General features: G+C 52.6%; 1 protein-coding gene across 2 annotated transcripts in view; it reads right to left on the bottom strand.

Annotated features, from left to right (window-relative positions):
* SPTB (spectrin beta, erythrocytic) overlaps positions 1–12,213 on the bottom strand; it is a 121,172-nt gene that overhangs the window by 24,102 nt on the left and 84,857 nt on the right. For both annotated transcript variants that reach the window (XM_079914756.1, XM_079914755.1), the window contains exons 15-22: positions 11,092–11,229; positions 5,583–6,339; positions 4,923–5,125; positions 4,749–4,839; positions 3,125–3,271; positions 1,465–1,728; positions 876–1,082; positions 345–434 (exon numbers count right to left, since the gene is read on the bottom strand). In XM_079914756.1, the coding sequence (XP_079770882.1) occupies positions 345–434; positions 876–1,082; positions 1,465–1,728; positions 3,125–3,271; positions 4,749–4,839; positions 4,923–5,125; positions 5,583–6,339; positions 11,092–11,229 (1,897 nt within the window). The remainder of the gene's footprint in view (positions 1–344; positions 435–875; positions 1,083–1,464; positions 1,729–3,124; positions 3,272–4,748; positions 4,840–4,922; positions 5,126–5,582; positions 6,340–11,091; positions 11,230–12,213) is intronic.

Raw genomic sequence — 12,213 nt, 5'->3', positions numbered from 1 at the left:
ATCCGCCTGCCAATGCAGGGGACACGGGTTCGAGCCCTGGTCCGGGAAGATCCCACATGCCGTGGAGCAACTAAGCCCATGTGCCACAACTACTGAAGCCTGCACGCCTAGAGCCCGTGCTCCACAAGAGAAGCCACCGCAATGAGTAGCCCCCGCTCGCCGCAACTAGAGAAAGCCCCGCGCACAGCAACGAAGACCCAACACCGCCAAAAATAAGTAAATAAAATAAATAAATTTTTTAAAAAAGAACAATAATCTGTTATGTGCTGCTGGGGACCTTGTGCAGATCAGGGCTGGGGCTTCCTCTGTGGGGCAGGTGGGACTGACGAGGTGGCAGGACTCACCTGGTTCTTCTTCATGAACAGCTGCACAGTTTGCAGGTTCGTGCCATGATCGGTCGACTGGGCCAGAGGCAGCCTCTCCTCCACCCAGAGCTGCGGAGACCAGAAGGCGGGGGACAGCTGACGACAATCACAGCCACCCTTTCCCCATCACTCACCGCGGGCCAGACAGAGCTCTGCTTACTGTGTCTCCCCAGCTCTTCCCAACACCCCATCAGGGTTTTGTAAAATGGGGGCATTTTGCTATTTTGAACTGAGGTTCCAAATAACTTGCTCCTGGTCACTTGGAGGGAAGGCAATGTAGCTGGATCTTGAACCCAGGTCTGCCTGGCCCCCAAGTCCACGAGCGAGCTACCATTCAAAAGGCACTGGCTTACACTGACGTTTCATGTAGTCATCACAACCACCCTCTGAGACAAGGCGGTGAGATGACCAGACGTCTGCTACCAAGAACTGCCCCGGGCAGCCGCCAGCTATCCCGGTGACAGCTGCTGGCTCAGCCGCTGGGGGAGGGGGGAGCTGCGGCCCACCCACCGTCTCATCCTCTAAGTCCCGGCTGATCTGCAGCCTGGCTCTGGATGATTCCAGCTGCTTCTTCCTCCTCCCCAAGGGCTCCAGAAGGTCCAGGAACCGCTTCTCGATGCTCAAGTCTTCATGCTCCGCCTCCTCTCCCAGCGAGGGCATCTGGGCAAACAGCTCCTCCAGTTCCACCTTCCGCACGTTCACTTGGTCCTCCACACGCTGGGACACAAGGGGACAGCGTCGGCACCAGCCCTGGCACCTGGGCAGCCCCTCGTCCGCTTCATCGTGCAAATCCCACCCATCCTCAAAGGCCTGGTTTGAGCTCAGCCTCCCCTAAGAAGTCTCCTTGGATTGCCCCCACCTCATCTTCTGCCCCTCTGAGCGTCTGTCCTATACTTCTCACGCACACTTTTATTACCCCGTCTGGATCCCTCCCTGTCTTACCCATTGCAAAAGGGTAGGAGCTGGGCTGTGAACCAGGAGACCTGATAAAAAAGCCAGCCCAGTTAAGGGCACAGGAGGGTACTCTCTTTCAGGTTGCAGATTTGCTTCCAAGACCCCCTCCATTCCAACACCCTCAGTCTACAACCTGCTCACTTGCCTTCAGCTTAGCCAGCATCCTGTTGACGCTGGTCAGGTCCTTGCCCAGGTCGTCCGACCGTAGCTGGTCCTCCATGGCCTTGATCCACTTGTTGAGGTCGGCCTGGGTCTGTGAGCGCAGGTCAGAGCTCCTGGCGGCTGAGAGGTGCTGGGTCGTCTCCTGTGTGGTGGCCTGAAGCTCATCCCAGAGCCGGTGCAAGGCTTCCAGCCTCTGGGACACCAGGTCCGCAAACTGGGGCTTCTCCTCCATCAGCTGCTTTCCTTCCTGTGTGGGGAAGCAGGAGAGTTCACCCTCTGACCTTGAAGAGCCGCCTTGTTCCAGATGGTTGCAAAGGGCTAACCGAGGGGAGGCCAGTGAGGCAAAGGATCTGCCTAGAACTCAGGTGAGGCTCGGCTGAGAGACTCTGCACCCCCAGAGTTATTTGCAGTTATTTGAAGTAGAAGTTATTTGCAGTAGAAGTAGAAGGTGGGACAGGGAGAGCGTGTCTGGGGCAAATGACTCAGGGAGACTGTAGCATAGGGAGCTGCAGACAAGAACCAGCTAGTACTAAAATTTTTTTTAGTTATTTAAAAAAAAAAAGATTCAAGATCCACCCAGGTACAACCACCACGGAAACCTCCCTGTGAGTTTGTTTGTTTGTTTATCGTGCCGCGCAGCTTGCGGGATCTTAGCTCCTAGACCAGGGATTGACCCTGGGCCCTCAGCAGTGAAAGGGCAGAGTCCTAACCACTGGACTACCAGGGAATGCCTTCACCCTCTCTTAATTGTCTTGCCAGAATCTGTGCACTGACCTTCAGTGGTATCTTTTAGTTGCTGAGTTTGTCTTGTCTGGTTTTCACCCACATAAATGTATCTTTTTCGGAAGGTTACAGATGATTTGGGCCTAGGAATACATACTTGCTAGTAATAGATAATATTTATTGAGTGCCTAATAATTGCCAAGTAATACTCTAAGTGCTTTAATGCTCACAACTCCCTCGGGTGGGTACCATTATTATCCTCATTTTACAGATGAAGAAACCGAGGCGCAGGGAGGTTGAGAAGTCAGACAGCCTGGCTCGGAGCCTGCACCCTTAGCCACGATGGACACAGCCTTGTGTGGCCCTAGGCCCGCTTTTTCCAGATAGCCACAGCAGGGAGGGGCAGAGGTACCTCCCTTCCTATTCCCAGATCTAACTCCGGCCACATTCTGACTTGGGCCCCTGGGCAAGCTTGTTACAGGGGGGACCCTTGGTACGAATGACCACTCCCTGGTGGTTTGCCCATCCAAACAGTGAGGGTCAGTAGTCCCTGGCCCATTCTGCTCATCTCACATATTCCCCTGCCCCTGGGCAGGACAGCGCGGGGCCCTGGTGTGGATGATGGAAGGCAGACAGAGGTTACTGCCCTCCCAGCACTGAAAGCTGAGGCTCTGACTCTGTGTCCTCAGTGTCCTGGACTGTCCCCAGACTCAGGTGACCCAGAGGAGGCACCCATTCTGACCGGGTTTTATAAGACTGGCCGTATCAGGAGCTCTGAAGGTCTAACTACTACTTGGAGAAGTTTTTCACGCTCAGGTTCTACACCGTCCAGCAAGCTGCGGGCCAGTGTCCATGCCCTGTGTGAAGCGCTGCTCAGGGAAGCATCCCGAGCAGACAGCCCAAACGCTCGCTCTACTCACTGCATCAATGTTCTCTAGCCACCCCTGGTGGGAAGCCAGCTCTGCCACGAACGCCTGATGCTTCAGCCATTTGTTGTGAAGGTTTCGAGCTTCATCATAGGAGACGTCCTGAGATGTCAGCAGCTTGTCATTGATCCAGAGAGCGAGCTGTGGGCAGAAAGAGTGGGTTCAATGGTCCCCGAGTGTCCTTCTTTGGCCAGGGGCTCAGGGCAGGACTGCCGCCTAGCTCTGGCTGCGGAAGAAGAGGACCAAGGGGAGGAAGTAGGAGCACAGCAGAGTACTCCCCTCCAACGCTGGATCCCTAACTCCCAGCACAGGAAACTTAACCTGCGTTGTCTCAGGGTTAAAATACAGGCACTACTGTGTCTTCCCCTCTAGAGTGTGTGCACTAGGACACCAGGTATATTTATACTTCTCTCCATATTTCCAGGACCGAGGACAGGGCCTGGCCTACTGCAGGAACTCAACAAGTGTTTACTGAATGGATGGATAAATCAACCCTTTGGCAGTAGGGGGAGAAATCATTAATAAACACGGAGAAAGTGTTCTCTGAGGAAAAAGCCAAGGCAGATCCTATAATTAACAATGAAGGAAGAACTGTGATGAGCCTCTGATGTTTCCAAGATGTCCTGGCACCATAACAAGCCTGGTTGGTACCAAGGGCAGAGGTGGGTGAAAACAAAGTCATTTGGGTTGAGAGGAAAGGGGTATGAGGATGGAAGCAAGAAAGAAGTCAGGGGAAGCCCCATTCCACATGGAAGTATTGTTCACGGAAGGACCTAGGAGTGCAGGTTAAAGACCTTCCTGTACAGCTCTCCCCAGGCTGAGCGAGGAGCTTCTGAGTCAGCAGTTCTCCAACCAGAAGGTTGGTTGAGAATGTTGCTCTTTTTCACCCCCTAAGTTCTGGTTCATCTGGGCCCAAGTGGGGCCCAGGAGTCTGCATCTAACCAGAGCCAAGACTGGCTCCATAATTTGCAGGGCCTCGTGCAAAATGGAAATATTCAAAATTATTAAGAATTTCTCAGTGCTTTGTGACCACTAGAGGGGTGGGATAGGGAGGGTGGGAGGGAGGTGCGAGAGGGAGGGGATATGGGGATGTATGTATATGTATAGCTGATTCACTTTGTTATACAGCAGAAACGAACACAACATTGTAAAGCAATTATACTCCAAGAAAGATGTAAAACAAATTTTTTTTTTGAAAGTAGAATCTGCTAAAGGAAAACTATTTAAAAAAAAAAAAAGAATTTCAAGATGGCAACAGGAGAGCATTAAACTAAACATGGGGCCCTTGTAAGCACGGGCCCTGTATGAATGCACAGGTCACATGACCTTCAGGCCGACCCTGACCACGGCCCTAGGTGACTCAATACAGATAGTCCTCAGGCCACTTTTTGAGAAAGCCTGCCCTGGACTTGACAAATTAGAAGCTATCTTTACAGATTTGAAAAAGAAATTGTGGAACCAAAGATTCTAGAGGATGAAGGACTTAAGCTGTCAAGTGCCCAGAGCTCCCCACTTATGGAATCCAGACTCCTGAGTCTAGAAAGGACTTCCCACCTCTAGGACGCTCTGCTTCTAGAAGGAATCTCCTGCAAAGTGGCCAGCCTGGCTGGAGCCTCACCTCCTTGCAGTTCTGCAGGAAGTTCTGGAGCTCCAGGTTGTCTCGCAGAAGGACTGAGGCCTCCTGCGCCTTCTCGTCATTCTTCCTGTGCCTGGAAGGGAAGCCGGAGCCACAGTCACGATGGTGCTGTACCACCACCCTACCGGGCCCCGTGACCCTAGGGGCGGAGGGTACCTGTCCTCAATCAGCTGCACCTTCTCCTTGATCTTGTCTGAGTAGAGGTTTCCTTCAGCTACCAGCTTGTTTCCAGAGTCCACAGGACTCAAAACCTTATCCCGGTTGTTCTCCATAGACACCAGGAATTCCTCAAACTTCCGGATCCTGGCCTCTGCAGCTTCTAGGGAGTCTGGGGGCTCCAAGTGAGCCAGAGTGTATTCCTGTTGAAGCAAGTTTCCAGAACAGGCATGAAGACAAGCTGAGGAGGCGGGGAGGGCACCCGCCAGGCAGGCGCACCGTGTGCAGCCATGCAGGTGACAGCATGAATGGTACCCCCTGGAGCTGTGGGAGGAAGGAGCTCCCTGGGTCTTGTTCCCCACCACCACTCGGGGGCATCTGATCAACAGGGTGCCTGAAGCCACATGGAAGGGTAACCACCCAGGGAAAAATTCACTTCACTAGCCTCTAACCGGCCCAAGAACAAGACGTAGCCTGTGACACGGGGCTGGAAAGGGCACATGATGAGGAACGAAGAGGACTGTCCTCCGAACTAGTGGCTAGAGAGAGTCCAAGAAAAGCATAATTTGGTCCCTGAGCCCTGTTGCAGACTTACGACATAAATTCCCTATTGCCCTGAGAGATGCCCCCTGGCCCCTGGCCCTGAATGCCTCGCCCTACCTGGTTGCTGAGGATGGCTTCAGCCTGCTTGGCATCCTTCTGGAACTCCTGGAAGCCGAGGCAGTGGGTGAGGGCATGGCTGCGGCTCTCCCACATCCGGTGCAGGGCATCCCAGCCCTTATCCAGGCCATCCAGCCGCTGGCCCAGGAGCAGGTACTCCGGGTCCGTCTGGCCGTGGATCACCTTCTCTCCGGATGCCTTGACCTGCTGGTAGCTATTCTGGTGCCTGTCAATGTCGTCCTTGATGGCCGCATGCTGCTGCAGGAGCTGCTCGGCCTCTGGGAGGGACTCAGGCATGTCCTTGGAGGCCACGTCCTTCTGGGCCGTGGACAGCCAGGCCTGGAAGGCATCCAGGTCCTGCAGGAAGGCCTGCAGCAGGCTGGCTTCCCCCAGCGAGGCCTCCTGGCTCTTCAGGGCTTGCTGCAGGGCCTGCCACAGCTCCTCCACATACGCCTGCCGCTGGCCAATGTCCTTCTTCAGCTCAGGGTGTGACTCCATCAGCTGCTGCGACTCCTGCCGCAGGGCATCCACGCGGGCATGGATGGCGGCCACGTCACGCTCCAGCCCCGACAACTTGCGCTGGATGGCGATGACGCCTGTGAGGTCCCGGCCCAGGTCCTTTGTAGACTCCACCACCTTTGTCTTGTCCATCACCCACTTGCTGGTCTCCTCGCAATCCACACAGTAGCTGTGCACCCGTAGGGCCGAGTCCACAGCCTCCCGTCGTTCCAACACCATGGTCTGGAATTCCTGCCACCTGCCGAGGGAGACGGGGGACACAGACACCGTCTTCCTTAACGCTTCCCACAGGGTGTCCCTTCCACATTTAGAAGGGACACCAGATTTCCCTTCCAGAGTCTCTCCTGATAGGCCTTGCACGCTGAAACAAGTCATCTATCCAACAAACTGTCATGAGTAAAATATGTTTATCCAATTTTACTCAAGACAACGTAACTGCCAATCAGAGCTTTCCATCAGCAGGAGGTGAGCTGTGATGTTATTCCAACCATCAGTAAAGGAACATGATGCTCTGTATGGAAGCTCTATATGTAGTTGAATTTCAGGCAAACATACAGTTTCCCCAGAGTTTGAAAAATACAAGCATACCTTGCTTTATCGTGCTTCGCTTTACCGTGCTTCACAGATATTACAGGGTTTTTTGTTTTTTACAAATTGAAGGTCTGTGGTGACCCTCTGCTGAAAAATCTATCCCTGGCATTTTTCCAACAACATTGGCTCACTTCATGTCTCTGTACTACTTTTTGGTAGTTATTGCAATATCAAACTTTTGCATTATTATATTTGTATGGTGACTTGTGGGCAGTGATCTTTGATGTTACTATTGCAAAAAGATTATGACTCCTTGAAAGCTCCTATGATTAGCATTTTTTAGTGATAAAGTATTTTTAAATTAAGGTATGTACGTTGTTTTTCTAGGCATAATGCTTTTGCACACTTAATAGACTACAGTATACTGTAAACAACGTTTATATGCACTGGGAAACCCCCCACATTTGTGTGACTCTCTTTATTTTGATATTTGCTTTATTGGGATGATCTTCAACTGAACCCACAATATCTCCGAGGTACACCTGTCATGAAAATAATTAGAAACCTCCCATTATCAACCTCAAGAATGCTTTAGGACACAGGGTCCCAGCTTCCCCAGAGGAAACACACAAATGCCTAAGACCAAGTTCCAAGTGCCCAGGGCCTAAGAAAAGCCACCATGGTTCTAAAACAAAAGAGTCCTGGTGAAGAGAAGGAAAAGGAAGAGGAAGGGGGAAGGAGAAGCTGGGATTATAATTAAAACATCATCTTAACCTTCAATGTGCAGTCTGGAATGAAACTGGGGAGGGTGCAGATGTTGGGCAGATGTCCTGGGGTTGGCCTGCAGCCCACAGTAAGCTTCTTCTAAAGAGCTGCCCATTAGCCTGGGCCCAGACCACCAGGGACACCTCCCGTGGACCCAGGTTTACTCATCCTGCATCACCGTAATCTAGATGCACACGATAGTATGCTGAACACACACTCGCTAATTGAGCCTAACTCTCTTGAATATCCACAATGTATAAGCATTATGTTAGACTTTGGGAGGATACAGTCATAGCTAGACTTTGCTCCACGGAGTGTATGGGTTAGAGAGAAATTAAGACAAACTCACCAAAAAACGATAGTATAAAATACTACGTACATAGCGCATACCAGGCAGAGAGGACTAAGGGAGCTGTGAGGAGGGATAATAGCAATCTCATGGTGGTCATCTGAGCTGTATTTCAATGGGCAAACCTCCAGTGCCTCCACGGGAGTGATCTATTTAAGGATGGGGCCCCGAGTAGCGCGCTCATCTTTGCGGTCCCAGCACCGGGGGATGGAGGTGGAGACAGGAGGCAGATGGGCTGGGCAGAGCCCACTGTGGGCGTTCCCAGGGTGACCGTGGCCGCAAGTCTGGGGGTGGAAGACAGGCCTGCAAACAGAAGTGAGAGATGGGCCAGGAAGAAGGATCGGGAATTCCGCGAAAGAGAGAGAGAGAGAGAGAGAGAGAGCAAAAAGAGCCCAGAGGAAGGATTGGGAATTCTAGGAAAGAGAAGAGGGAGAGTCCAGATGTGAAGTCCCTCAACTCTGGGTAGTTCTGTGCCTGGTGCGTGGATGCGGCTGAGGCTGGACCTCAAGGGAAAGGAGCAGAAGATTTCCTCCAAGGTGGTCTGAAACCACTGTGAAAGGACAGCAAGGCACTCCAGGGCTGTGAGATCTCCCGGCTCCGTCCAGAAGCCACAGGAGAGGGTCTGGCGGTGCCCCTGGACAAGTGGCTCCATGGCGGTTTTCCAGACTTTTCCTGGTGGGGCCTCACTGCAGCCACCAGGTAGAGCCCACACAGGGGACAGGGTGAGGTTTGGGTCTAGTCTAGCTCCTGAACCCCCCTTCCCCTCCACTGCACCATCTCCAAAAGGAAGGCAGTTGATAGAACTGCTCTAGGCAGCACTGGCCAGACCATGTCAGGAGTCCAGGTTTGGTCCCGGGCCCAAGATTGTTAAGAAAATGTTGGTCAACTAGAATGCATGTGGTGGGAGGTAATCACACATTCAGTAAGTGTTTGAATGACTCATATGTGCCGAGCCTGGCAGAAGATATTTCAGTTTTGTCCCCGGTCACTCATTCACTGTGTTATATCACACAGCTACCAAGTGCCAGGCCCTGTTCAAGGCTCTGGGCATGTAGCAACGAACAAAGCAAAGTGCTCTCATTCGAGTGGGCAGAGACAAATAAGTGTTTAATCCATCAGGTGGTGACAAGTACAATGGAAAAAATGAAAGCAAGATAACAGGATGGAGGCAGAGGAGCTGGATGGGAAGGAGGTAGTGATACTTTGAATGGGGTGGACAGTGCGGGCTGCTCCAAGAAGCTGACACGTGAGCTGAGATCTGAGCGAGGGATTAAGGCAAGTGGCTATTGGGGAAAAGAATATTCTGAACAGAGGGAACCTCAGCAGCAAAATGCTTGGTGCTCAGAGCACTGTGAACAATATATGAAGATACTGCTCTTCATTCGCTTACAGTCTAGTAGAAAAGTTCTTCGGGACAAAATTATAATACAAGGTAGAATGTGAAGCTTTAAGCCAGTCGAGGGAGGGAAAGATACTTTTTCATCCTGGAAACTGGGAAGGAGAGGAACCCGGACTGGCCTAAAAACAAGCACGATTTAGACTACGTAGTTGGAGGAGGATGCACTCTGTAGAGAGAACAGCAGCGACTGGGAGGCAGGACTGTGGATGGGGTGAAGAATGACAACTGTCTTTAAAAATACTTGAAGAGGGCTTCCCTGGTGGCGCAGTGGTTGAGAGTCCGCCTGCCGATGCAGGGGACACGGGTTCGTGCCCCGGTCCGGGAAGATCCCACATGCCACGGAGGGGCTGGGCCCGTGAGCCATGGCCGCTGAGCCTGCGCGTCTGGAGCCTGTGCTCCGCAACGGGAGAGGCCACAACAGTGAGAGGCGCGCGTACCACACACACACAAAAAAAAACCTGAAGAGCTATCATGTGGAAGAAGAATCAGGGTAAGTTCCGTTATCTCTAACGGGCAGAGCCCGATTTTCAAAGAGGCAGATTTCCATTCATGATGAGATCAAACTTTCTACCCAAAAGGAGCTGCTCCCAAATGGGGTGTGCTACATGGGGACGGGGCGAGCTCCCTATGCTTGGAATGATTGTGCAGGATGCAGGCTGTCTGGGGTACATGGCTCAGGTACCTTTCGACACTCAGATGTCATGGAAAACCATTTTACCTTTTCACACCTCAGGTTCTCTCTCACCTGAGGATAAGTATCTTGGTGTATTACACTTAGGATGGTGTATGGCTTAGAGGTCTGTAAGATCATTCTCTGAGCATAACTCATCAAAGCAGCTGACAAGCTCTTCCTGTGTGTCATGCACACGCACACACATACATGCACGCACATGCGTCCCGTTACCTCCAAACCTAAAAGAAGAACAAGGAGGCACCCTCCTCCCCGGCATAAATGTCAGATGACGGAGGACCCTCCTGAACTACAGTCCCTTTCTTCGGACGCTCAGATGATAGTGGCTCCAAAGTCACCCCTTGCCTCCTCTTAAGCCCCGACTGTGCTGCTCCTTTTCTTTACAGCTGAGTCTTCCCTAACCCCACCTCCCAGGTTGCCTCGGGCAGAGCAGGGCTCAGGCACAAGTGTGGGGAGAGGGACCGGGGTAGTGGGGAGATGGCGAACACGTCCCATTGTGCGTGTAGGACCCAGGGGAACAAACAGGACACAGGCGCATGCTCTGTCCTCAGAGGTCCTCAGGGAACTCGTGGCCATTGCACCCTGTACTGAAAGCAGCCCCTCTCCAAAGCCTCCTCAGGGCCTGTTTTTTGTTCTGGCCACGAAGCGTGCTCAAGGCTTGCTGCTAATTCTCCTCTTCATTCGAGCCAGTCTCATTACCAATGCTACATTTTGGTGCCAGCAGGAGCTTTTTTTAATGGACAGTACTTCAGAGCTCTCAGAAAGCAATCTTCCCTGCCTGAGAACGTCCAGGGAAATGCGACATGAGTACCACATGGCCTGATTCTAACTCTGGATGCACTCAGGACATTCGCTCCATCACTCAGCACATGCCCGCCCCAGGCACAGCATTCGCAGCTCTGTGAACAGGTCTCTCTCCCTCCCTGGGCTGGTCACCACACAGCTCTCTCCTTATTACTGCTAAAGCTCCAGTGTCAGAAGGAGACTCTGGCTGAGTGAGGCAAGAGCTCAGGGTACAAAGCTGGCAGTGCATAGCAGGCATCCTGACTACTGGGCCACACCCCCAAGGCTCTGTCAGGTGTCGGGAGAGCCCTTAGCCCCAAGCCCTACCCACACCCCACCTGGTATTCAGGTGGTCCTGGGCCACACCTCCAAGGCTCTGGGCCACACCCCCAAGGCTCTGGGCCACACCCCCAAGGCTCTGTCAGGTGTCCGGAGAAGAAGCCCTTAGCCCCAAGCCCTACCCACAGCCCACCTGGTATTCAGGTGGTCCTGGCACTTCTTCACTTCCCCACTGCGTGGGTGGCTGCTCTCTAGCAGGCTGTTGGCAGCAAGGTTCACGCCATCAATCTGAGCCATCAAAGTCTTCATCTCCTGGTCCAGTATATCAAACCTGATGTGGACAGAGAAAAGGAGGATTGGGAAGGCAGCAGCGGCCAGTCTCCAGAACGTGTAGCTCTTGCTTTCTCCGTCCACCTCCTAAATACATTGACCAGGTAAGAGGGGAGAAAGGTGTGCTGACACACCCTATTTTCTGGTTCATGGGTCCAGTTGCATGGTTTAGCATTTCCTGGGTCAGGCTGGGAGAAAACTGGTTACTTATAAGACAACTGGCTAAACAGAGAGGTTTATGGGAAAATGAGGTGTAGGAGGTGTTAATCGCCACAGAGACTACCTGCCATGCCTCCACTGCCCCAGCTGCTGCTCATGGACCCTAATTCTACTGCCTTGACACCTGGACCTGAAGGATACCTCCCCAGCCAGGTGCTCCATCCCTGGTAGGAGAAGGCAGAGCTGCTGAGGGGAGGGGCACTGTGTGGTTATGAAAGCTGACTCTTCTGAGGTAAGAGCCCAGGTCCCTCCAGCATCAGCGTGGGACCACCTTGGCATGATCGAGGAGTGACTTCTTTTCCTCAACTCCTTGGATCCTGTACTCAGGATGATGGGACGCCGCACAGACTGGGGGCACGCCCTCCCATGCCAGAGTGTTGATGGAATCGGAATAATGGAAATGAGAGTGGCCTTGCAGACTGGTGATTTACAAACTGGTCTCTGTGGCCCCTCGGGGTTCCGTGGCTTAGGGACTGCCAAAGAAAGCTAGAGCTTGTGGGATCCAGCCTCGCGCGCCCCCTTCACCACAAGCACTCCACTTTCCACTGTGTTATATGTCAGGGGTTCCATCTACCATTCAGTTGAACAAAGGCTGCTGTAGCTGAAAAGTCATCAAACACCTGGACCAGAAAGAGCCCCTTTGTCTTATTTTGAGGAAGGTCCCAGGGGGTGACGTACCAAGCACCACAGAGCCAGATTAGAACTCGTGACTCTCAGTGCCTGGCCTCTGTGATCAAGGGCATCCTATGGCCTCTCAGAGACCCTT

This window comes from Stenella coeruleoalba, assembly GCF_951394435.1.
Source record: "Stenella coeruleoalba genome assembly, chromosome: 2".
Lineage (NCBI taxonomy): Eukaryota > Metazoa > Chordata > Mammalia > Artiodactyla > Delphinidae > Stenella > Stenella coeruleoalba.
The sequence above is the reverse complement of the archived record's forward strand: the minus strand, read 5'-3'. Positions and strand labels throughout refer to the sequence as shown.